This window comes from Pseudophryne corroboree, chromosome 1, assembly GCF_028390025.1.
Source record: "Pseudophryne corroboree isolate aPseCor3 chromosome 1, aPseCor3.hap2, whole genome shotgun sequence".
NCBI classification, from domain to species: Eukaryota; Metazoa; Chordata; class Amphibia; order Anura; family Myobatrachidae; genus Pseudophryne; species Pseudophryne corroboree.
The window spans coordinates 735,687,408-735,713,924 of record NC_086444.1 but is presented as its reverse complement, the minus strand read 5'-3'; the positions used below and the strand labels follow the sequence as shown (position 1 = coordinate 735,713,924).

Below are 26,517 nucleotides of genomic sequence, written 5' to 3'. Positions count from 1 at the left end.
CAATTCTAGCTGCAGCTTTACCTGTGAGTACTGGAACTTCCCCCAGTTGTCGCATACTCCCCTGAGTTCCAGGTACTCATCCATAACAATAATAGGGCTGGCCAGACAGCCAAGCCCAAAGACTCCCGGTAAGAAAGGCCAGAGTATACAATGTATCGGGCAAAGAGCGCCCTCCGAACAACAGCGCAATAGCCACTGTAACTGCCGCTCTTTCCCGCCACCGATAGGTTGACAAACCCCACCCGGCTAAGAAAAAAAAAACGGGTGGGGCAAAAAGGTTACTTGGGGAGGGAGGGTGGGAAATTCAAAAGAGAAAGAGGAATACTCCTTCCTCCACAAAATGTCCTCTAGTGCCTCCCTAAACACTCCCACTATTCTAATAGCCTCCTGCTCCCAAACTGTTAACTGTTTGCTTACCTAACTAAATTGTGCAAGGATCATACAATCCTGCTACCTTGAAGTTTACGGTCACTTGCACTATTCAGCACTCGCTCTTCATCACATTTTAAGTTTGCTAATAATGATATTTAATTAATTATGGTTTTATTTCAGTTTTAACTTGCATGAATTAATAAATATAAAGACAAACTCCTTTCATGACAATAAATTTAGCCTTTGGAGGTTCTAAAACTGTTGGTCTCAATCTTGGTGTTCAATTTGTCACGGGTGGGACAGTTTAAAAAAGGTTAAGAGACCGATAATGCAACTGATTAATTCAGTAAATAATCTTTAGAGGTAATGAATTTATGCAAATACTTACTTCTTTCCAACTGTACTCCTGACCTTAACACCATTATCTCACTACAAAAACATGTTTTTTTATCACAGGTGGGACAACTAAAGCACTCTGTTTTTGCCAGTTAAATACTATATATAAAGTTACCTTTTCAAACAAATTCTTAAATGAATCTTGATGTAATCACTTTAAATAGCATCAAGACTCAGTAAGAACTTGCAGAACATAAACAGCTGATGTATATGTAATGATGGCAACTTTGGAAACAAAACATCTTCAGTAATCAGCTACCAACATATGCATTTCTACCATAAATGGTGCTGCAAAATTATTTTTCTTTTATAGAATATTACATTTGAGGTATTTACTAACAAAATAATTCAAATTTGAAACCTTGATAATGATTATGAAAAAACAATGGTCAGGGTCACCTTCTCATGGAATACCCCAAATGACTTTCCTGGAACTTATTCCCTTGCACACAAGTGCACCTTCACAGCCACCACCCCAACACGACGCACCTTGCCAAGATCACCCTTATAGCAAACCCTAATAACCCCTATAATAGATGGCTGTACTATGACCCCAGTGCATCTCGAGCAAGCCCACAAAGCAGCCAAAGCAGAGAATACACTGTGTACAGAAATTTACCTTAATGTAGCATTTTCATAATGGATCAAAAGTGTACTTGCCTGTGTACCGAGGTATCACATGCTTTGTTTGGTATTCTTAAAACAAAATTTTCTTACAATGCATCTCCAGCAAGCCCACAAAGCACCCAAAGCACAGAATATACTGTTTATAGAAATGTCCCTAATGTAGCCTTTTCTTAATGGACCAACAGTGTACTTGCCTGTGTACCGCGGTATCACATGCTTTGATTGTTTGGTATTCTTTAAACAAATTTGTATTACTTGTTTAAAGAATACCACTTTTCTATAAATATAACACACCTGATGTTAATTTGTGGCAACCCAACATTTTTTAATTAATATATTTTTTCAATTATATAAAAAAAAAATGGTTTAAACAAGTAAAACTTTAGTGTCCTTGTCCATAGATTTTGCATGGCTGACCCAGGTTCAGTATAAATGGGGCCTACCTGGGAATCACCCGGGTTGGAAGTGCAGTGCAAAAGGGTCTTACCTGGGTTCCATCATGTTCAAAATATTGTGTTGGACCCAGAATTTTTGTGTGTAAAAGGGGTATTATTCTACTAAGATTTACTGAAAACTCTTTTCCACCTAAGTCCCGGGTCTGATCCAAGATTTGAACATAGTTCCAAACTGGGGTCAGACCTGGCACTCACCCATTTCCACTGTGTCTCCGACCCGGTCGGATGCAGTAGTGCTGGGAGTCTCAGCAGCAGCATGAGCTGAAGTTGAGTCTTACATATTAAAAACATTTCCCTCTATTTGTCTTGTCATGCAGCTATCAGCCTTGTAACCAATGATACCACCACGAAGAATGAAACAGAGCACACATCTGCTACGATCTCAACTCCACATATGCCTGAAGCTGTCACTGATATAAACAATCATACAGGTGAGAATTATAATTTCCCAAATGTAATTTGACCACATTTAACCTTATATATTATTAATTATATATACCTTTCCATCACTCATTGAACAAATGGTTTCCAGCTACTCTTTCTTTTGCATGATGATCACATGCAGCCATCAGAACTCCATTGGTGAAGGTGTTGTACTTCTGAAGATTTCCTCAAATATATTACTATCAGGGCTGGCTCTACCATTAAGCAGCTTTAGGCAGCTGCCTAGGGGCGCCAGCCACTGGGTAATGCCACTGAGTTTTCAAAAATAAATGAAGGATGACTCTTTCAGTCATACCTCCCAACATGACTTATTCTAGGAGGGACAAAATGCTCTGTTGCTGGACTTCTCTCTTAATTTATGATTGCCATCACCTGTGTTGAAACACCTTTCTTATCAATTAACTAGTTCAACACAGGTGATGGCAATAATAAATTAAGAGGAAGTCTAGGAAAAAAAATAATTTTGTCTCTCCTAGAATTGGTCATGTTGGGAGGTATATTTTCAGTCCGGGACTACTGATGACCACGGCTGACGCTACCAAGGTGTCAAGCCTCTGGAACATTCCCAGCCCCTGGCACTATACTGTCACTGCTCAGTGCATCAGAGTCAGCTGCAGTGGTGGCTGCCCCTTCCCTCTCCTCTAGTCCTCTCCTTTCCTCTAGATGGCGATGTGTCACTGGTGACACATACGAAGTTCTGCCCCCTAGCAACGCAAGGAGTTGCTGGCTTGCTGCTGCTGAATGGAGCCTGGTAAGGTATATTTGTTTTTACGTTTTTGTGAGCAGAAATGATAAATGAGTGGGTGAGTGTGTGTGTACGGTGGGGTGGGGGGCGGCGGCTTGTGTGTGTGTTAATGAATGCTAACAGGGTGTGTGCGTATGTATAGGGGATTAATGAGTGCTGCCAGGGTTAGTGTGTGTGTGTAGGGAGCGTTTGAGGAATACTGTCAGGATGTGTGTATGTGTAACAACAGGTGTACTGTAGGAAGGGGCCGATGCTAGGGAGTCCGGTGCGCCCCCTGCAAACTATAAATTTGCGCCCTCCCATACTTTACAAAGGGACAGTGCGCGTTGAAAAAGGGATTTGGTCTCACAAGGAAAGGGCGTGGTCACACAATAGTACCATTTAAAATGCCTCCAGTAGTGGCGCTGCTTACACATAATGCCCCAGTTGTAGCACAACTTACACACAATGACCCCAGTAGCAGCGCCGCTTACACATAATGACCTCAGTAGTAACGCCGCTTACACATAATAAACACAATAGTAGCGCAGCTTACACATAACGCCCCAGCAGTAGCGCAGCTTACATGTAATGCCCCCAGTAGTAGTGCAGCTTACACGGAACGCCCCCAGTAGTAGTGCCACTTACACATTATGCCCCAGTAGTAGCGTCGCTTACACATAACGAACCCAGTAGTAGTGCCGCTTGCACATAATGAACCCAGTAGTAGTTGCGCCGCTTACACGTAATGCCCCAGTAGTAGCACAGCATACACATAACGCCCACAGAAGTTCAGTTTATTCACATTCCCCCCACCCCCACACACATACACTTACATAAATACACACACATTCATTCATACATACATACATACATACATACATACACACAGACTTTCTTACTTACTCCTGGCTGGCAGGATCTGGAGCAGCATGTCCTCCTCTGTGACACTGCAGTCTGCTGGTCCTGTGTAGCTCCGCTCCCTCCACCAATGTAGCCCCGCCCCTTTGACTGTGTGGCTTCACCCCCTTTTCGGCCAATCAGTCACTGTCTCTGTCACAGGAGGGGGAGTGGAGGCTTTAAGCTGCCGATGCCGCTGCCTGTCATGCAATGACAGGCACAGCAGCTGGCAGCAGTAGGGAGGCCAGGTGCAGCAGCAGGGATGCAGAGCAGAGAGAGTGCCTCTCCAGCCTGGCGCCTACCTGCTCTGCATCCCTTTGCTGAGCGGGTAGCGCCGGGCCTGACTGTAGGTAAGTGTTGGTACCGATGTCGATGCACGTGCCTGTTCCCACGGCAACATTGATATCAACCTTTTCTGAACCTCACCGGTTCAACCCTAGACAGAATGATGGACAAAAAACCATCCCCAAGGAACCCCAAACAAAAACCACTGTGACTGGGTGTTTATTTATCAGGAATGTATCTGGTCACCGCTGTAGAATCAATTCAATTAACGTCTGTTTGTAATAAGTAGGGGTTAGCTTGTTCAAATATTTAACATAATTGTTTCATTACACAGTTACATAAATCAATAGTCACAGTGCACAAGAAAGAATGTTCAGAATTGACTAATAATTCTCTAGCCTTAGAGCAATATATGCAAAAGCCACTTAGTAGTTGCATGAGGGTCTCTGTAACTCAGTCTCTAGACCTATAAAACCCTCCCTGTATATCAATGTCCTCTTATCCTTCGTTTTATAAAATCACTGATCCTGAAATTGGTCCTATTCAGAGATGAAGCAATGTTTAAAAGGGGTTACTGGCATGAAACTGTTCTAGGCAGTCTCACAATACCTCATGTAAGCATACAGCCAGGGCCGGTGCTAGGGTGTTCGGCGCCCCCCTGCAAACTATAAATTTGCGCCCTCCCATATTCCTTTGGCGCGCGCCGGGAAATGGGGTGTGGTCTCACAAGTAAGGGGCATGGCCACACAGTAGTACCCCCATTTAAAATTACGCCACAATGTAGCACAATCTTATTAATCTTATACGTAATGCCCCACCCGTAGTAGTAGCGTCCTTATACGTAATGCCCCACCCGTAGTAGTAGCGTCCTTATATGTAATGCACCCCAGTAGTAGTAGCATCCTTATACATAATGCCCCCCGAGTAGTAGTAGCATTCTTATACATAATGCACCCACAGTAGTAGTAGCGTCCTTATACGTAGTGCACCCCCAGTAGTAGACGCGTCCTTATACGTAATACCCCCCAATAGTAGTAGCGTCCTTATACGTAGTGCACCCCCAGTAGTATTAGCGTCCTTACACGTAATGGCCCCCCCAGTAGTAGCGTTGTTACACGTAATGCCCCCCTGTAGTAATAGCGTCCTTATACGTAATGCCCCCCCAGTAGTGGCGTCCATAGAGCGCGCGCACAGACATACCTCACACACACAATTCACACATATATACACACACACACACACACACACACACACACACACACACACCTCTCTCACCCTCCACTTACCTAATCCAGTCTCCCTCTGTACAGCAGCCAGGTCCGTGTAGCTCCGCCCCCTTACGGCCCGTTTAGCCACGCCCCCTACCGTCCCGTGTAGCTCCGCCCCCTTCTGTCCCGTACTCGGCGCTCTCACAGTCACACAGATGAGATGAGGGGAGGGAGGAGGCGTATCATGCTGCAGGTGCCCGCTGCCAGTGCCTGTCATACAGTGACAGACACAGCAGTGGCAGCAGCAGCAGCAGCAGCAGGGGGACAGGACGGCGCAGCAGGGAAGGGATGCAGAGCAGTGGAAGCGCCTATCTGTCCCAGCGCCTCCCTGCACTGCATCCCTTCGCTGAGCGGGTAGCGCCGGGCCTGCATACAGCAATTCCCTTGATATTAGCAGAGATGAGCAAAAGCAGTGAGTTATGAGAGTAGCACAGTCACAATCCTTAGGAATGACAGAGGCAAGGTTGAAGTAGTTCAAGCATTAAGTTAGAAGCAATGAGCCATGCAGTATAACTTTTCAGAAAGATAACAAACAGGTAGCACCCTGTCCAATTGTATAGCAGTGCATGAGGCACAGGCAGCAGAGCCGGCCATAGGCATAGGCAAACTAGGCAATTGCCTAGGGCATTTGATATACCTAGGGGCATCAGCAGCTTCTGCTGATTAAAATGATATGCGACATGCCTATATTCTGTGTGTAGCATTTCATATGCAGATACAGCCACAGTCTCACACAGTATATAGGCATGCTGCATATCAGTTTAATCAGCAGAAGCTGCTTGTGCATCCTAGCCACATAGCAATGCAAATAAGATGCATTTTCATTAAAAAAGGTGCCCGACGTTAGCATTGATGCAAGATTTATGAGGACACAACTGTATCCAAGCAGAGGCAGAGGTCACAGTGTTAGTGGAAGTGTGAGTGCTGTGTGCATGTGAGTGGGTTGGTTGTGCAGTAGTGTTCAGAATATGTGTAAGGAGAATTATGTGTGTCATGTAAAAATGCATTAATAATGTGCAACATATGTGTAAAGGGCCACTATGTGTGTCATTATGTGTATAAAGGCATTAATAATGTGCGGTATATGTATAACAGGGTACTACTGTATGTGTGTCATTATGTGTATAGGGGCACTAATAATGTGCAGCAAATGTGTAGGGGGCACTATGTGTGTCATTATGTGTATAAGGGCATTAATAATGTGCGCCATATGTATAAGGGACATTATGTGTAAAAGGGCATTAATAAAAGTTGTCATAATGTGTAAGGCGCATTATGTTTATAAGGACATTAATGTGTCTCATATGTGTAAGGGGCATTACTGTGTGGAATTGTGTATAAATGCATTACTAATGTGTGGCATTATGTGTATAAGGTGCTCTACTATGTGGCGTTGCATATAGAAAGGGCACTACTGTGTCGTCTAATGTGAATAAAGAGCAATAAGGTGTGGTGTAATGTGAATAAGGAGCAATTCAGTGTGATGTAATGTGAATAAGGGGCTCTACTGTGAGGAGTAACGTTTATAAGGTAAAGTGATACTACTGTGGGATGTAATATGAATTATGGACACTATCGCAAGATAAAATGTGAATAGTTGCAGTACTGTGTGGCGTAATTGGAATTGGGGTTACTATTGTGTGGCCATGCCCCTTCCCAGCAAGAAGATGCCCCTTTTTGGGCTATGCATCAAATGTGTGAACTGTTCCTATTTAAAATATAGGGGGTACAAGGACTGCTATGGGTGAGGGGTGATGGTGCTGGGAAAGAGGTGCAAGGTCAGAGGCAGAACCAGCGGTGGTGCTAGGGGGCACCAGCCAAAATCTTGCCTAGGGCATCATATTGGTTAGGGCCGGCTCTGACAGGCAGTCTTATGACAGTGAAAAGCATGCAATACAGTTCTACCCAGTAGCGTAACTGTAGGGGGTGCAGGGGATGCAGCTGCTATGGGGCCCTGCTGATGGTGAGCTCAAAGACATAGCAAACAATACCCTGCACCATTTCTTTCTTTTCATATATATTTTTTAAGTATTAGTGCACCAGGTTCTGGGTTCTGCCGTTTCTTTCCTGGTAGCAGGAGGGAGGGGGCAGCTGCATTGTGTGTCCACGTCAGCACTTCCCTCAACCATCGTCGCCGATCCCTCTGCCTGCTGATCCTTCCCCTGCCTAAGCTCCGATTCATCTCCCCTCCTGTGCTTGTACCCTGCCTCGCATTTCATGCTCAACCCCAAGATGAGAGGACCTCAGCCCCAACAGAGAGGTTAGTAGCAATGCAGGGAGCTGCAGGTGGCATGTCATGCGCTGACAGACAGCACTGCGCTGTACATGGTGCCCTGTCAGCAGCTGCCGTCTGCTCTCCCTGTCCCTGTGGGTTGATGCTAGATTCAAGTGGCCTAAGGGACCTTTTATGTCAGGGGGAGGAGGCATGACACAAGGGGGAGGAGCTAGGCCAGCGGGATAGGTCCTCTACTATCCACGCCACCAACTATTACCTTTAGTAATCAGGAGGCAAGCGAAGCGGAGCGAGCCACCGAGCCCGAAGCGTGGTGAACGAAGCGAGCCCGCGAGGGTACTTTTCGGGTACCCTGTTCGGCCGTAGCTCCTCCCCTGGTGACATGTCTCCTCCCCTAGTGATGCCAGAAGGTCCCTTCTCCCACTCCGATTTAGAACTGACCGTCCCTGTGTGGTGCCCTTCAATTAACAAAAAAACTTTATTGCACTGACGGTGCCTTACGCAACAGCAGCTTATGGCTTCCTGGACTCTGTACAAGCCTGCACCGCGCTGATCCCAGCAGGTGGCATCCCTAGGCCCATGACTAGTGGTTACTCTGCCGCTGTGCCTGTGGAGTGTTTGTGGGGAGTGTAGTGTTAGTGTAGGTATTTTGTTCAGTCTCTTTCTCTAGCCTCACTTTACATTTCAATATAGTTACCATTAAAAATTTTATTTATTTGTTTATTTATTGGTTATGTGAAAAAGCTATATGGTTCTGCCAAGGTGCAGTTACTTGATCTTTTTTGGTTTACTACCACCTCAGATTCACATGCATGTAATCTTCTGTACTATCTTAGACTAAGTTATTGGACCAACAAAATAACCAAATATATTTCTAAGCGATACAATGGGGCAGATATATTAAGCCTGGAGAAGTGATAAAGAAGTGATAAATGGAAGGTGATAACGTATCAGCCAATCAGCTGGTACATTATCACCTTGCACTTATCAAAGCTTGATCACTGCTTTGCCACTTCTCCAGGCTTAATACATCTGCCCTAATATTATTTTTATTATATTATACTAACTAGATTGTTTCCACTAATATGAGCTGAATAAGCATAATAATCTGAAGTTGTAACAATATATACAAATACTTCTCATATACAGTGGTGCTTGAAAGTTTGAGAACCTTTCAGAATTTTCTATATTTCTGCTGAAATTTGGCCTAAAACTATCTCAGATTTTCACACAAGTCCTAAAAGTAGATAAAAAGACGCACATCAAAAAATGAGACAAAACAAATTGGATATGCTAATGTTTTTATTGAGTAAAAGTTTTTAATATCACATATCTGTGAATGGCAAAAGTATGTGAACCTTTGCATTCAGTATCTGGTACCTTGTGCAGCAATAACAGCATGTAAACGTTTCTGGTAATTGTTGATTAGTCCTGAACATCGGCTAGGAGTAATTTTACCCCATTCCTCCATACAAAACAGCTTTAACTCTGTTATGTTGGTGGGTTTCCTCCCATAAACTGTTTGCTTCAGGTCTTTTCACAACATTTTGATTGGATTAAGTTCAGGACTTTTACTTGGCCATTCCAAAACTTTAAATGTATTCTTCTTTAACCATTCTTTGGTTTCAGGTGTGTGCTGTGGGTCGTTGTCTTGCTGCATGGCCCACGTTCTCTTGAGATGCAGATCATGGACAGATGTCCTGACATTTTCCTTTAGAATATTCTGGTATAATTCAGAATTCATTGTCCCATCAATGATGGCAATTCATCCTGAGCCTGATGCAGCAGAACTGGCCAAAACCATGATACCACCACCAGGGCCGCCAGAATGTTTTGTGGTTAGTGGGGCATTATCCTCTCCCCTCCCCGTGTGGGTAGCACTTACCACGGTATCCCCGCGGAGGCTCCTACTTTAAATAAGAATTTACTTACCGATAATTCTATTTCTCGTAGTCCGTAGTGGATGCTGGGAACTCCGTCAGGACCATGGGGAATAGCGGCTCCGCAGGAGACAGGGTACAAAAATAAAGCTTTAGGATTAGGTGGTGTGTACTGGCTCCTCCCCCTATGACCCTCCTCCAAGCCTCAGTTAGGATACTGTGCCCGGACGAGCGTACACAATAAGGAAGGATATTGAACCCCGGGTAAGACTCATACCAGCCACACCAATCACACCGTATAACTTGTGATCTGAACCCAGTTAACAGTATGACAAACGTAGGAGCCTCTGAACAGACGGCTCACAACAAATAACAACCCGATTTTTTTGTAACAATAACTATGTACAAGTATTGCAGACAATCCGCACTTGGGATGGGCGCCCAGCATCCACTACGGACTACGAGAAATAGAATTATCGGTAAGTAAATTCTTATTTTCTCTAACGTCCTAAGTGGATGCTGGGGACTCCGTCAGGACCATGGGGATTATACCAAAGCTCCCAAACGGGCGGGAGAGTGCGGATGACTCTGCAGCACCGAATGAGAGAACTCAAGGTCCTCCTCAGCCAGGGTATCAAATTTGTAGAATTTTGCAAACGTGTTTGCCCCTGACCAAGTAGCAGCTCGGCAGAGTTGTAATGCCGAGACTCCCCGGGCAGCCGCCCAGGATGAGCCCACTTTCCTTGTGGAATGGGCCTTGACAGATTTAGGTTGTGGCAAGCCTGCCACAGAATGTGCAAGTTGAATTGTGCTACAAATCCAACGAGCAATCGTCTGCTTAGAAGCAGGAGCACCCATCTTGTTGGGTGCATACAATATAAACAGTGAGTCAGACTTTCTGACTCCCGCCGTTCTTGAAATATATATTTTCAATGCCCGGACCACGTCCAACAACTTGGAATCCTCCAACTCGTTAGTAGCCGCAGGCACCACAATAGGCTGGTTCAGGTGAAACGCTGACACCACCTTAGGCAGAAAATGAGGACGCGTCCGCAGTTCTGCCCTGTCCGTATGGAAAATCAGATATGGGCTCTTATATGATAAAGCCGCCAATTCTGATACTCTCCTGGCTGAAGCCAGGGCCAGTAGCATGGTTACTTTCCATGTAAGATACTTCAACTCCACCGATTTGAGCGGCTCAAACCAATGGGATTTGAGAAAATCCAAGACTACATTAAGATCCCACGGTGCCACTGGGGGCACAACCGGGGGCTGTATATGTAGTACTCCTTTTACAAAATTCTGGACTTCAGGAACTGAAGCCAATTCTTTCTGGAAGAAAATCGACAGGGCCGAAATTTGAACCTTAATGGACCCCAATTTGAGGCCCATAGACAATCCTGTTTGCAGGAAATGTAGGAATCGACCGAGTTGAAATTCCTCCGTGGGGGCCTTCCTGGCCTCACACCACGCAACATATTTTCTCCAAATGCGGTGATAATGTTGTGCAGTCACCTCCTTCCTGGCTTTTACCAGTGTAGGAATGACCTCTTCCGGAATGCCTTTTTCCCTTAGAATTCGGCGTTCAACCGCCATGCCGTCAAACGCAGCCGCGGTAAGTCTTGGAATAGACACGGTCCCTGCTGAAGCAGGTCCCGTCTTAGAGGTAGAGGCCACGGATCCTCCGTGAGCATCTCTTGAAGTTCCGGGTACCAAGTTCTTCTTGGCCAATCCGGAGCCACTAGTATCGTTCTTACTCCCTTTTGCCGTATAATTCTCAGTACTTTTGGTATGAGAGGCAGAGGAGGGAACACATACACTGACTGGAACACCCACGGTGTTACCAGAGCGTCCACACCTATTGCCTGAGGATCTCTTGACCTGGCGCAATACCTGTCCAGTTTTTTGTTGAGGCGGGACGCCATCATATCCACCATTGGTTTTTCCCAACGGTTCACAATCATGTGGAAGACTTCTGGATGAAGTCCCCACTCTCCCGGGTGTAGATCGTGTCTGCTGAGGAAGTCTGCTTCCCAGTTGTCCACTCCCGGAATGAATACTGCTGACAGTGCTATCACATGATCTTCCGCCCAGCGAAGAATCCTTGCAGCTTCTGCCATTGCTGTCCTGCTTCTTGTGCCGCCCTGTCTGTTTACGTGGGCGACTGCCGTGATGTTGTCCGACTGGATCAACACCGGCTGACCCTGAAGCAGGGGTTTTGCCAGACTTAGAGCATTGTAAATCGCTCTTAGCTCCAGTATATTTATGTGAAGAGACATCTCCAGGCTTGACCATACTCCCTGGAAGTTTCTTCCCTGTGTGACCGCTCCCCAGCCTCTCAGACTGGCATCCGTGGTCACCAGGACCCAGTCCTGTATGCCGAATCTGCGGCCCTCTAACAGATGAGCACTCTGCAACCACCACAGAAGAGACACCCTTGTCCGTGGTGATAAGGTTATCCGCTGATGCATCTGCAGATGCGATCCGGACCATTTGTCCAGCAGATCCCACTGAAAAGTTCGTGCGTGGAATCTGCCGAATGGAATCGCTTCGTAAGAAGCCACCATCTTTCCCAGGACTCTTGTGCATTGATGCACAGACACTGTCCCTGGTTTTAGGAGGTTCCTGACAAGTTCGGATAACTCCCTGGCTTTCTCCTCCGGAAGAAACACCTTTTTCTGAACCGTGTCCAGAATCATTCCCAGGAACAGCAGACGTGTCGTCGGGGTCAACTGAGATTTTGGAAAATTCAGAATCCACCCGTGTTGTTGCAGCACTAGTTGGGTTAGTGTTACTCCGTCTTCCAGCTGTTCTCTGGACCTTGCCCTTATCAGGAGATCGTCCAAGTAAGGGATAATTAATACGCCTCTTCTTCGTAGAAGGATCATCATTTCGGCCATTACCTTGGTAAAGACCCGAGGTGCCGTGGACAATCCAAACGGCAGCGTCTGAAACTGATAATGACAGTTTTGCACCACGAACCTGAGGTACCCTTGATGTGAAGGGCAAATTGGGACATGCAGGTAAGCATCCTTTATGTCCAGGGACAACATAAAGTCCCCTTCTTCCAGATTCGCTATCACTGCTCTGAGTGACTCCATCTTGAACTTGAATTTTTGTATGTACAGGTTCAAAGATTTCAGATTTAGAATAGGTCTTACCGAGCCGTCCGGCTTCGGTACCACAAATAGCGTGGAGTAATACCCCTTTCCCTGTTGTAGGAGGGGTACCTTGACTATCACCTGCTGAGAAAACAGCTTGTGAATGGCTTCCAATACCGTCGCCCTGTCTGAGGGAGACGTTGGCAAAGCAGACTTTAGGAACCGGCGAGGGGGAGACTTCTCGAATTCCAACCTGTAACCCTGAGATACTACCTGCAGAATCCAGGGGTCCACCTGTGAGCAAGCCCACTGTGCGCTGAAATTCTTGAGTCGACCCCCCACCGCTCCTGAGTCCGCTTGTAAGGCCCCAGCGTCATGCTGAGGGCTTTGCAGAACCCTGGGAGGGCTTCTGTTCCTGGGCAGGGGCTGCTTGCTGCCCTCTCTTACCCCTTCCTCTGCCCCGAGGCAGATATGACTGTCCTTTTGTCCGCTTGTTCTTATAGGACCGAAAGGACTGCGGCTGAAAAGACGGTGTCTTTTTCTGTTGGGAGGGGGTCTGAGGTAAAAAAGTGGATTTTCCGGCAGTTGCCGTGGCCACCAGATCCGATAGACCGACGCCAAATAATTCCTCCCCTTTATACGGCAATACTTCCATATGTCGTTTGGAATCCGCATCACCTGACCACTGTCGCGTCCATAAACTCCTTCTGGCAGATATGGACATCGCATTTACTCTCGATGCCAGAGTGCAAATATCTCTCTGCGCATCTCGCATATAAAGGAAAGCATCCTTTAATTGCTCTATAGTCAATAAAATACTGTCCCTATCCAGGGTATCAATATTTTCAGTCAGGGAATCCAACCAGACGACCCCAGCACTGCACATCCAGGCTGAGGCGATGGCTGGTCGCAGTATAACACCAGTATGTGTGTATATACTTTTTAGGGTAGTTTCCAGTCTCCTATCAGCTGGATCCCTGAGGGCGGCCGTATCAGGAGACGGTAACGCCACTTGTTTTGATAAGCGTGTGAGCGCCTTATCCACCCTAGGGGGTGTTTCCCAGCGCGCCCTAACCTCTGGCGGGAAAGGGTATAATGCTAATAACTTTTTTGAAATTAGCATTTTTCTATCTGGGTTAACCCACGCTTCATCACATACATCATTTAATTCCTCTGATTCAGGAAAAACTACAGGTAGTGGTACTTGCAGTATCAGAGATATGCAAAGCCTCCTTCATTGCCGTGATCATATAACGTGTGGCCCTACTTGAAAATACGTTTGTTTCATCACCGTCGACACTAGATTCAGTGTCTGTGTCTGGGTCTGTGTCGACCGACTGAGGTAAAGGGCGCTTTACAGCCCCTGACGGTGTCTGAGACGCCTGGGCAGGTACTAACTGGTTTGCCGGCCGTCTCATGTCGTCAACTGATTTTTGTAATGTGCTGACATTATCACGTAATTCCATAAACAAAGCCATCCATTCCGGTGTCGACTCCCTGGGTGGTGACATCACCATTATCGGCAATTGCTCTGCCTCCACGCCAACATCGTCCTCATACATGTCGACACACACGTACCGACACACTGCAGACACACAGGGAATGCTCTTATCGAAGACAGGACCCCACTAGCCCTTTGGGGAGACAGAGGGAGAGTTTGCCAGCACACACCCAAGCGCTATAATATATATGGGAACAACCTTATATAAGTGTTGTTCCTTATAGCAGCTTAAATATATCCAATATATCGCCAAAAAATGCCCCCCCTCTCTGTTTTACCCTGTTTCTGTAGTGCAGTGCAGGGGAGATTCCTGGGAGCCTTCCTCACAGCGGAGCTGAGCAGGAAAATGGCGCTGTGTGCTGAGGAGAATAAGCCCCGCCCCCTATTTCGGCGGGCTTTCCTCCCGTAGTTTTAGATAACTGGCATGGGTTAAATACATACATATAGCCTTAATGGCTATATGTGATGTATTCTTTTGCCATAAGGTATTAAAATATTGCTGCCCAGGGCGCCCCCAGCAGCGCCCTGCACCCTCCGTGACCGCTTGGTGTGAAGTGTGTGACAACAATGGCGCACAGCTGCAGTGCTGTGCGCTACCTTCATGAAGACTGAAGAGCCTTCTGCCGCCTGTTTCCGGACCTTCAATCTTCAGCATCTGTAAGGGGGGTCGGCGGCGCGGCTCCGGGACGAACCCCAGGGTGAGACCTGTGTTCCGACTCCCTCTGGAGCTAATGGTGTCCAGTAGCCTAAGAAGCCAATCCATCCTGCACGCAGGCGAGTTCACTTCTTCTCCCCTAAGTCCCTCGATGCAGTGAGCCTGTTGCCAGCAGGACTCACTGAAAATAAAAAACCTAAAAAACTTTTTCTAAGCAGCTCTTTAAGAGAGCCACCTAGATTGCACCCTGCTCGGACGGGCACAAAAACCTAACTGAGGCTTGGAGGAGGGTCATAGGGGGAGGAGCCAGTACACACCACCTAATCCTAAAGCTTTATTTTTGTGCCCTGTCTCCTGCGGAGCCGCTATTCCCCATGGTCCTGACGGAGTCCCCAGCATCCACTTAGGACGTTAGAGAAAAAAGTGTGCTCTGTGCTGCCGCAGCATGCTGCCCACTGTCCTGTCCTGGTTGTCTCGTCACTGATGCATTACTGGGAGGAGGCATGGCCATGCTGAGCCTGCTGGGACATTCCCACCTCCTCCCAGTAATGCATCAGTGAAGAGCCAACTGGGACAGTGGGCAGCATGCTGCGGCAGCACAGAGCACACTTTTTTAAAGTAGGAGTCTCCGCGGGGATCCCGTGGTAAGCGCTCCCCCTCCCCAGCGCCTCTGACATGTTGGGTGGGGGGGCATGCGGTCCCCTTGTGCCCCCCCTGTTTTGACGCCACTGACAACCACCACCACCGTGTTTCACAGATGGTATGAGGGTTTTATGCTGGAATGCAGTGTTCTCCTTTCTCCAAACATAACGCTTCTCATTTAAACCAAAAATCGCTATTTTAGACTCATCTGTCCACAAAACATTGTTCCAATAGCCTTCCGGCTTGTCCAGGTGATCTTTAGCAAAATGCAGACATGGAAAGACCAGAAGAAGGAAGTATTCCCTGTAGTGGGCACACAGGGACAAGGTGTTCAATTAATTACTAAAAGTCAAATATCATTTAGATAGATGACCAATAATGATAAAATATAACTTTTAATTGGTATCATAAAATGTATGTGGAAATATTGTGCAAGTGAAAAATGTGAAAGAATAATAAATGTGAAAAAAATGTTAAGCCACTGTAAAGTTCAATTTATCACTATCTCTAGTGTTCAACACGTATTAACATTTGTTGCAATAAATTATTGCTGAGTATCCTTTACAGATATAAATGTATCTATTTAGCTAAATGTTCCACTATGTGGTGACTGTAACTTTCCTGCTCAAAGTTTCAAAGTCTCTTGTGACATCAATGTTGATTTAATTCAGTGCTGGCAGTGTGCGCATCACTGCACCATTAAGCACCCTCTATTCATAATTTAGACAATGGGGGAGATTCAATTGTTTGAAAAGTCAGTTGGGTGTCTGTTTTTTCCTATCTAATAGACAGGAAAAAACAGACACCCAACCGACTTTTCAAACAATTGAATTCCCCCCACTGTTATATCTTTCTGTAATGTACCGTGTAACGTTAGTTGATCAGATGGCTTTCCCATAGATGGCAGGTATAGATGCCCAAGGCAAAGCTTCAGCTTTGTGGGTGCAGGTTGTTAAAATCTGCAGCTATGACATGAAAACTTTGTTCTCCAGACATCAAAATGACCTCAATTCTCTCTTTTGTCAAAGCCATCTTCAGTTACCTGCAACAACAAAAAATGTTGTAACTTTTGAACCATAACTGCTATTTCAAATCTGTTTGCAGGGATAAACTTTTCAGCAAATTCCGATGTTGCTTGACATGTTACACAGTCCACTTACTATTTGAAAAAACTGACTTAGATTCTGGATGGCCAATTTCAAGATGGCGCCCATGTTCGGTACATACCCTTAAAGACAGCCCACCTCACCCATACCTTGCTGGAGTATTCAGTTTTCCCATTTCCTGCACAGTTTTTGAAACAATAGGGTATACTGCAACTTTTGAATCACCCTATATACTTTATACATGTTATTTTTAATATTCTCTACACCACACTAAAGTAACTTTTTCCTACATTTTCTATAGTACTTTTCTCCTAAGGTATAAGTGATGATATCACTAGTGATGATATCTGGAAAATTGTCATAAGATAACATTATTACAATATTACAAGAGTTTACAACCTATTCTCAGTAATATATTCAATATACTGTCCAGTGCGTTAGGTCATCTTTTAAACCATGGTTTGCTGGGCCTGTCTGAACACATATGTGAGCTGAGCGCAAGCTGGGCTTTTGGATCCCAAGTGCTATGCCACTATTCCTTTTGCCCGAAACCTCCACATAACAATGTTGTCACATAGGCTTTCATAATCATATGTTGCATAATGATGCAAAATACTGGTGTTCCAGTAATTTCTCTGGCACATCACACCCACAAACATTACAGGTTTTCTTTTGCTACCCATAGAGGTACTGTACATGATAATTTCTGCAATGCTGGTGACCTGTAATAAGCGGTGGTGTGGAGACTGCCCATTGTGATCGTACATCACCACTAATTGAATTACCCCTTGTATATTTAATGACAAAAAGAATAAAATCAAATTTGAGGCCAAATTATTCCTCAATAGCTGGAAGAAAGGATGAAGTAGGTAAGACAAACATACAATTGACAACAGTTAATGTGATGAGCAGATTAGTGTCTGTAACATAACCAGAAAATAAGTAGTTTACATGGGGTTTCGGTATCTGACATTTTCCTGTGCATTAATAGTTAAGCGAGGAAGGAAGGATGGAAGCACAGTTATGAAAATGGGTGCACAGTAAACAAAGGGGAGATTTATCAAAGCTTGGAGAGAGATAAAGCACTAACCAATCAGTTACTGATATTTTTTATAAACACAGCACATAAAATGACAGCTAGACGCTGATTGGTTAGTACTTTATATGTTCTTACTGTATCTCGCTCCAAGCTTTGATAATGCTTTCCCTATCTGAATGGTTTTTCTATGCAGAAGTTTTCATAAAAGTCTATTTCATAAATGTATATTTTTCAAGCTTACCTATGTAACCATGTAAGGAATAATAGCATATTGCTGTTTAATTCCCCAACAATAAGGTAGGTGTTCTGTTAATGACACACAGTGTTAATGTTTATAATATTTAGTTGTTTGTTGCCTGATGTTCAGTTGTTTCTTTCACAGGCAGTACGCATAGCATATCTAATTTCACCACCCAGACCCCAGACAGGACACAGACCTCTTACAGTGAGTAAACACCCTGAACATGTTCTGCAAAGGCAGCTACTGTACATCACAATTATCTGTAGCACTATATCATGTGTGTTAGTTGTTTGTCTTTGTTCACAGTAACAGAGTGGTGGTTTTATTCCACTTCATTTAGGGAGTCATTCCGAGTTAGTTGTTTGTTCGCTAGCAACTTTTTGCAGCGCTGCGATCAGGTTAAATCTCGGCAAAACTGTGCATGCGTATGCACCACAATGAGCAGGCGCGTTGTACGGGTACAAAGAGGGTCGGTGCTGGGCGATGGCTTTAACGAAGAATCCATTCACAGAGCCGATCGCAAGGTGGTTGACAGGAAGAAGGTGTTTGTGGGGGTCAACTGACCATTTTCTGGGAATGTTTGGAAAAACGCAGGCGTGTCCAAGCGTTTGCAGGATGGGTGTCTGACGTCAAGTCAGGGACCAAAAAGACTGAAGTGATCGCAGCGGCTGAGTAAGTCCAGAGGTACTCAGAAACTGCAAAAAACTTGTCACTAAGATTACATTGTTGCATTTTTTTTGCAGAAGTTGAGCTGGGAGCTGTAACCCGCAGATTAACTGCAATTATTAAGCTGGATACACACTAGACCAGTGGTTCTCAAAATGTGTGCCGTGGCACCCTTGGGTGCCTCAGGACACTTGCGAGGTGCCTTGGATTGGTGGTCCAGGACCAATTCAAATTATTTATAGTCAATGTTATAGGCAAAACCAGTGCTGGTGGCTGGCAATTATAAATATGTGCACAAACAAAATCAAATCCTATCGCCCTCCATATAACTGAAGGATGACATATATATATATATAGAGAGAGAGACTGTTTTTTAAAGCCCACCTCTGATCGCAGTGCTGCAAAAAACTGCTAGCGAGCGATCAGGTCTGAATGACCCCCTCAGTTCACAGCTACTCTAAGTAGCGAAAGAGTCCATTTAGTCTCTGTAAGGTGTACACACTTTACCACTTGCAGTCTCAGAGGTCACAGTTAAGCTGGTGCAGTAACTGAAAGTCAATAGCAAGTTACATATATATATATATATATATATATATATAGATAAAGAAAAGAGGCGGCACTCAGCAGACTTGTGAAAAAATCAATGCAGTGTAATCAATACGGCCAACGTTTCGGGGACCACCTCCCCGTCTTCAGGACAAGTGTACAGTGTTAAACAAACAAATTTATACCAGTGAACTTACCCCCCCTCCGGTTTCCCGGCCAGCGTCATTCACGGCCGCGTCTACTGCGCTCTCAGCCCGGCGTCCACAGCGCATCACATGATGCAGATCACATGATGCGGAAGTGACGTCACGGCACCCGGCCGGGCCGCGTTACCATGGTGACCCTGGATACAAAAACAGACACATGCAGGGTTATCAGAATAGATCATACAATGTTTACAGTGCATCAGGTCCTCTTGGGACATTGTTATATTAAAAATAAATATTATAGTGTGCTAAAAACATTACAGTGATTGTGCAAACATACAATTCAGACGATCCCTGACAGACAGGGAACTACATACGTGTAAATTGATGACAGATCAAGCCTGTTAACCCCTGCACCTTACAAACCCATATATATTAATAAACCTCATCTAAAAATATCATAAAAGTGCAAACCATGTTAAAGCATGTTCAGGCAGCCTATAATGTTCTCCCTGGCGATCATCAACTCCACCACAATTAAATCTTTGCATTTTTACATTACTACAACCTCTAAAACACTGTTTAAGACACATTTGAGAGAACTGACCCCAACTGGAACTATAACACCTTCTAAGACTATCTGGCTCACACACAACCTTACTACTACTCCTAATTCATAAAAAGTTAATCAACCCAAGGCTTTCATTTAACCCTCCTGGTTTTAATGTATTTAGCCTATGGATCCACATAGATTCCAGCTGTAGGAGCTGTTTACCCCTATTACCACCTCGCTGTGATGGTGGAACATGGTCTATGATCCTGTGCTTGAACGTGGCCACCCCATGCCTATATTCCAAGAAGTGGCGTGCCACAGGCTGCTCCCCACTACCTGATGCCAGGGCGTTCCTAATGGCTTGTCTATGTTGTTCCATCCTGATTTTAAACTGGCACTCAGTCTTGCCAATATAGTAGCGCCCACAGGGGCATATTATGGCGTAAACTACGAATTTCGAGCTGCACGTTAACGGCCATTTTATAGGGAATTTTTTACCACTATAGGGATGGGGGATATTATCCCCTGGGGACATGTGCGAACAAGTTGTACACCTCTTTACATTTAAAACACCCATTTTTTGTGTCAGAAAATTAGTAGGGGTGTTCTTTAACTTTTATAGGTCTGTCTTCACCACTATGTCCCTAATGCTTCTCCCTCTCGTGTAGCTCGGCATTAGCCGTTTATCATGAAATATTTTCAATTCTGGATCAGTAGACACCAGGGGCCAGAGAGTTCTTGCTCTCTTATTAACGAAATCACTTTTTACATTATATTCGTTAACCCATGGGATAACCCTGGCCTTTTCCCTGGGACCATGATCCTGTAGCAATGTTTCTCGGCTAAGGTCCTGTGTTTTTTTTCTAGCCGTGGTCAAAAGCTTCATGGGGTAGCCTCTTTGTCGGAACCTGTGTTCCATCTCATCAAGTTGTTTTGCTCTTTCGGACTCCTCGTTGTTAACTCTACATACTCGCAAGAATTGCGAGTATGGGGGTCCCTTAATCATAGCAGGGGGGTGGAAGCTGTCGTATCTTAAAATGGTATTACGATCCGTGGGTTTTTTGTATAAACCAGTTATAATCTTACCACCCTGAATTCTAATCCTGATATCCAGAAAACAGATCTCAGAGTGATGACTCACCAAAGTCAGTTTGATGGGACTACTAGTGGAGTTATGGTAAGACACTAAATTGCTGAGCGCCTGATCCGCTCCTCTCCAAAAGAGGAGCAAATCTTCTATATACCGAAAATAAATAAACAACCGCTCAGCCACTGATGGATCAGCAAAAAACAGTGTCTTTTCCACATCCCACATATACGCATTTGCGAACGAGGGTGCCACGGGAGATCCCATGGCACACCCCGTTCGCTGTCTGAAGTATTTGTCATCAAAGATGAAAAAGTTGTGTGTGAGCGTGATATATATCACAGTTCCTTAGCAGGATTAAGCACAGCTGAAAGCTGCATCTAGTACAGTTCTATAAAGGGAAGCATGCATAGGTGAATATAGTGTAGCCTGTTGTTGCGAGAAGGAGGTAAGCAGTGAACAACACAGGCTATTCCGGTGTAGCAATATCATGCAGTTTCACGCAGGGATCAAATAGCATAGGTTGCCAAGGAAATACAGGGTGGTGGTATGCAGGTGTAGATACATACCTCCCAACATGACCCTCTCCAGGAGGGACACTATGCTCTGCTTCTGGACTTTTCTCTTAAGGTATGATTGCAGGTACCCGTTTTGTGACAGGTTAATGGATAAGAAAGGTGTTTCACCACAGGTGATGGCAATCATACATTAAGAGGGAAGACCAGGAGCAGAGCATTCTCCCCCTCCTGGAGAGGGTCATGTTGGGAGGTATGTAGATATAATTGAGCAGTTCAGAAGTGGCAAGGCATTTAGGCACTGTACTCTCTCCTGGCAAAAAATAAGAATTTACTTACCGATAATTCTATTTCTCGTAGTCCGTAGTGGATGCTGGGGACTCCGTCAGGACCATGGGGAATAGCGGCTCCGCAGGAGACAGGGCACAAAAGTAAAAGCTTTAGGATCAGGTGGTGTGCACTGGCTCCTCCCCCTATGACCCTCCTCCAAGCCTCAGTTAGGATACTGTGCCCGGACGAGCGTACACAATAAGGAAGGATTTTGAATCCCGGGTAAGACTCATACCAGCCACACCAATCACACTGTACAACCTGTGATCTGAACCCAGTTAACAGCATGATAACAGCGGAGCCTCTGAAAAGATGGCTCACAACAATAATAACCCGATTTTTGTAACAATAACTATGTACAAGTATTGCAGACAATCCGCACTTGGGATGGGCGCCCAGCATCCACTACGGACTACGAGAAATAGAATTATCGGTAAGTAAATTCTTATTTTCTCTGACGTCCTAAGTGGATGCTGGGGACTCCGTCAGGACCATGGGGATTATACCAAAGCTCCCAAACGGGCGGGAGAGTGCGGATGACTCTGCAGCACCGAGTGAGAGAACTCCAGGTCCTCCTCAGCCAGGGTGTGCCCCTGACCAAGTAGCAGCTCGGCAAAGTTGTAAAGCCGAGACCCCTCGGGCAGCCGCCCAAGATGAGCCCACCTTCCTTGTGGAATGGGCATTTACATATTTTGGCTGTGGCAGGCCTGCCACAGAATGTGCAAGCTGAATTGTACTACACATCCAACTAGCAATCGTCTGCTTAGAAGCAAGAGCACCCAGTTTGTTGGGTGCATACAGGATAACAGCAAGTCAGTTTTCCTGACTCCAGCCGTCCTGGAAACCTATATTTTCAGGGCCCTGACAACATCTAGCAACTTGGAGTCCTCCAAGTCCCTAGTAGCCGCAGGTACCACAATAAGCTGGTTCAGGTTAAACGCTGACACCACCTTAGGGAGAAACTGGGGACGAGTCCGCAGCTCTGCCCTGTCCGAATGGACAATCAGATATGGGCTTTTGTGAGACAAAGCCGCCAATTCTGACACTCGCCTGGCCGAGGCCAGGGCCAACATCATGTCACTTTCCATGTGAGATATTTCAAATCCACAGATTTGAGCGGTTTAAACCAATGTGATTTGAGGAATCCCAGAACTACGTTGAGATCCCACAGTGCCACTGGAGGCACAAAAGGGGGTTGTATATGCAGTACTCCCTTGACAAACTTCTGGACTTCAGGAACTGAAGCCAATTCTTTCTGGAAGAAAATCGACAGGGCCGAAATTTGAACCTTAATGGACCCCAATTTGAGGCCCATAGACACTCCTGTTTGCAGGAAATGCAGGAATCGACCGAGTTGAAATTTCTTCGTGGGGCCTTCCTGGCCTCACACCACGCAACATATTTTCGCCACATGTGGTGATAATGTTGTGCGGTCACCTCCTTCCTGGCTTTGACCAGGGTAGGAATGACCTCTTCCGGAATGCCTTTTTCCCTTAGGATCCGGCGTTCAACCGCCATGCCGTCAAACGCAGCCGCGGTAAGTCTTGGAACAGACATGGTACTTGCTGAAGCAAGTCCCTTCTTAGCGGCAGAGGCCATGAGTCCTCTGTGAGCATCTCTTGAAGTTCCGGGTACCAAGTCCTTCTTGGCCAATCCGGAGCCACGAGTGTAGTTCTTACTCCTCTACGTCTTATAATTCTCAGTACCTTAGGTATGAGAAGCAGAGGAGGGAACACATACACCGACTGGTACACCCACGGTGTTACCAGAACGTCCACAGCTATTGCCTGAGGGTCTCTTGAGCTGGCGCAATACCTGTCCAGTTTTTTGTTCAGGTGGGACGCCATCATGTCCACCTTTGGTCTTTCCCAACGGTTCACAATCATGTGGAAGACTTCCCGATGAAGTCCCCACTCTCCCGGGTGGAGGTCGTGCTGAGGAAGTCTGCTTCCCAGTTGTCCACTCCCGGAATGAACACTACTGACAGTGCTATCACATGATTTTCCGCCCAGCGAAGAATCCTTGCAGTTTCTGCCATTGCCCTCCTGCTTCTTGTGCCGCCCTGTCTGTTTACGTGGGCGACTGCCGTGATGTTGTCCCACTGGATCAATACCGGCTGACCTTGAAGCAGAGGTCTTGCTAAGCTTAGAGCATTGTAAATTGCTCTTAGCTCCAGTATATTTATGTGGAGAGAAGTCTCCAGACTTGATCACACTCCCTGGAAATTTTTTCCTTGTGTGACTGCTCCCCAGCCTTTCAGGCTGGCATCCGTGGTCACCAGGACCCAGTCCTGAATGCCGAATCTGTGGCCCTTTAGTAGATGAGCACTCTGCAGCCACCACAGAAGAGACACCCTTGTCCTTGGAGACAGGGTTATCCGCTGATGCATCTGAAGATGCGATCCGGACCATTTTTCCAGCAGATCCCACTGAAAAGTTCTTGCGTGAAATCTGCCGAATGGAATCGCTTCGTAAGAAGCCACCATTTTTCCCAGGACCCTTGTGCAATGATGCACTGACACTTTTCCTGGTTTTAGGAGGTTCCTGACTAGCTCGGATAACTCCCTGGCTTTCTCCTCCGGGAGAAACACCCTTTTCTGGACTGTGTCCAGAATCATCCCTAGGAACAGCAGACGTGTCGTCGGAGACAGCTGCGATTTTGGAATATTTAGAATCCACCCATGCTGTCGTAGAACTACTTGAGATAGTGCTACTCCGACCTCCAACTGTTCTCTGGACCTTGCCCTTATCAGGAGATCGTCCAAGTAAGGGATAATTAAGACGCCTTTTCTTTGAAGAAGAATCATCATTTCGGCCATTACCTTGGTAAAGACCCGGGGTGCCGTGGACAATCCAAACGGCCGCGTCTGAAACTGATAGTGACAGTTTTGTACCACGAACCTGAGGTACCCTTGGTGAGAAGGGCAAATTGGGACATGGAGGTAAGCATCCTTGATGTCCAGGGACACCATATAGTCCCCTTCTTCCTGGTTCGCTATCACTGCTCTGAGTGACTCCATCTTGATTTGAACCTTTGTATGTAAGTGTTCAAATATTTCAGATTTAGAATAGGTCTCACCGAGCCGTCTGGCTTCAGTACCACAATATAGTGTGGAATAATACCCCTTTCCTTGTTGTAGGAGGGGTACTTTGATTATCACCTGCTGGGAATACAGCTTGTGAATTGTTTCCAATACTGCCTCCCTGTCGGAGGGAGACGTTGGTAAAGCAGACTTCAGGAACCTGCGAGGGGGAGACGTCTCGAATTTCCAATATGTACCCCTGGGATACTACTTGTAGGATCCAGGGGTCCACTTGCGAGTGAGCCCACTGCGCGCTGAAACTCTTGAGACGACCCCCCACCGCACCTGAGTCCGCTTGTACGGCCGCAGCGTCATGCTGAGGACTTGGCAAAAGCGGTGGAGGGCTTCTGTTCCTGGGAATGGGCTGCCTGCTGCAGTCTTCTTCCCTTTCCTCTATCCCTGGGCAGATATGACTGGCCTTTTGCCTGCTTGCCCTTATGGGGACGAAAGGACTGAGGCTGAAAAGACGGTGTCTTTTTCTGCTGAGATGTGACTTGGGGTAAAAAAGGTGGATTTTCCAGCTGTTGCCGTGGCCACCAGGTCCGATGGACCGACCCCAAATAACTCCTCCCCTTTATACGGCAATACTTCCATGTGCCGTTTGGAATCTGCATCACCTGACCACTGTCGTGTCCATAAACATCTTCTGGCAGATATGGACATCGCACTTACTCTTGATGCCAGAGTGCAAATATCCCTCTGTGCATCTCGCATATATAGAAATGCATCCTTTAAATGCTCTATAGTCAATAAAATACTGTCCCTGTCAAGGGTATCAATATTTTCAGTCAGGGAATCCGACCAAGCCACCCCAGCGCTGCACATCCAGGCTGAGGCGATCGCTGGTCGCAGTATAACACCAGTATGTGTGTATATACTTTTTAGGATATTTTCCAGCCTCCTATCAGCTGGCTCCTTGAGGGCGGCCGTATCTGGAGACGGTAACGCCACTTGTTTTGATAAGCGTGTGAGCGCCTTATCCACCCTAAGGGGTGTTTCCCAACGCGCCCTAACTTCTGGCGGGAAAGGGTATAACGCCAATAATTTTCTATCGGGGGAAACCCACGCATCATCACACACTTCATTTAATTTATCTGATTCAGGAAAAACTACAGGTAGTTTTTTCACACCCCACATAATACCCTCTTTTGTGGTACTTGTAGTATCAGAAATATGTAACACCTCCTTCATTGCCCTTAACATGTAACGTGTGGCCCAAATGGAAAATACGTTTGTTTCTTCACCGTCGACACTGGAGTCAGTGTCCGTGTCTGTGTCGACCGTCTGAGGTAAATGGGCGTTTTAAAGCCCCTGACGGTGTTTGAGACGCCTGGACAGGTACTAATTGGTTTGCCGGCCATCTCATGTCGTCAACCGACCTTGCAGCGTGTTGACATTATCACGTAATTCCCTAAATAAGCCATCCATTCCGGTGTCGACTCCCTAGAGAGTGACATCACTATTACAGGCAATTGCTCCGCCTCCTCACCAACATCGTCCTCATACATGTCGACACACACGTACCGACACACAGCACACACACACGGAATGCTCTGATAGAGGACAGGACCCCACTAGCCCTTTGGGGAGACAGAGGGAGAGTTTGCCAGCACACACCAAAACGCTATATTATACAGGGACAACCTTATATAAGTGTTTTCCCTTATAGCATCTTAATATATAATAATATCGCCAAATAAGTGCCCCCCCTCTCTGTTTTAAC

The 26,517-nt window shown here is 45.9% G+C and overlaps 1 protein-coding gene across 2 annotated transcripts in view; it reads left to right on the top strand.

Annotated features, from left to right (window-relative positions):
• The window catches only part of CIST1 (colon, intestine and stomach enriched 1), a 243,166-nt gene that overhangs the window by 200,468 nt on the left and 16,181 nt on the right, over positions 1 to 26,517 (top strand). For both annotated transcript variants that reach the window (XM_063916190.1, XM_063916183.1), the window contains exons 4-5: positions 2,168 to 2,281; positions 18,011 to 18,073. In XM_063916190.1, the coding sequence (XP_063772260.1) occupies positions 2,168 to 2,281; positions 18,011 to 18,073 (177 nt within the window). The remainder of the gene's footprint in view (positions 1 to 2,167; positions 2,282 to 18,010; positions 18,074 to 26,517) is intronic.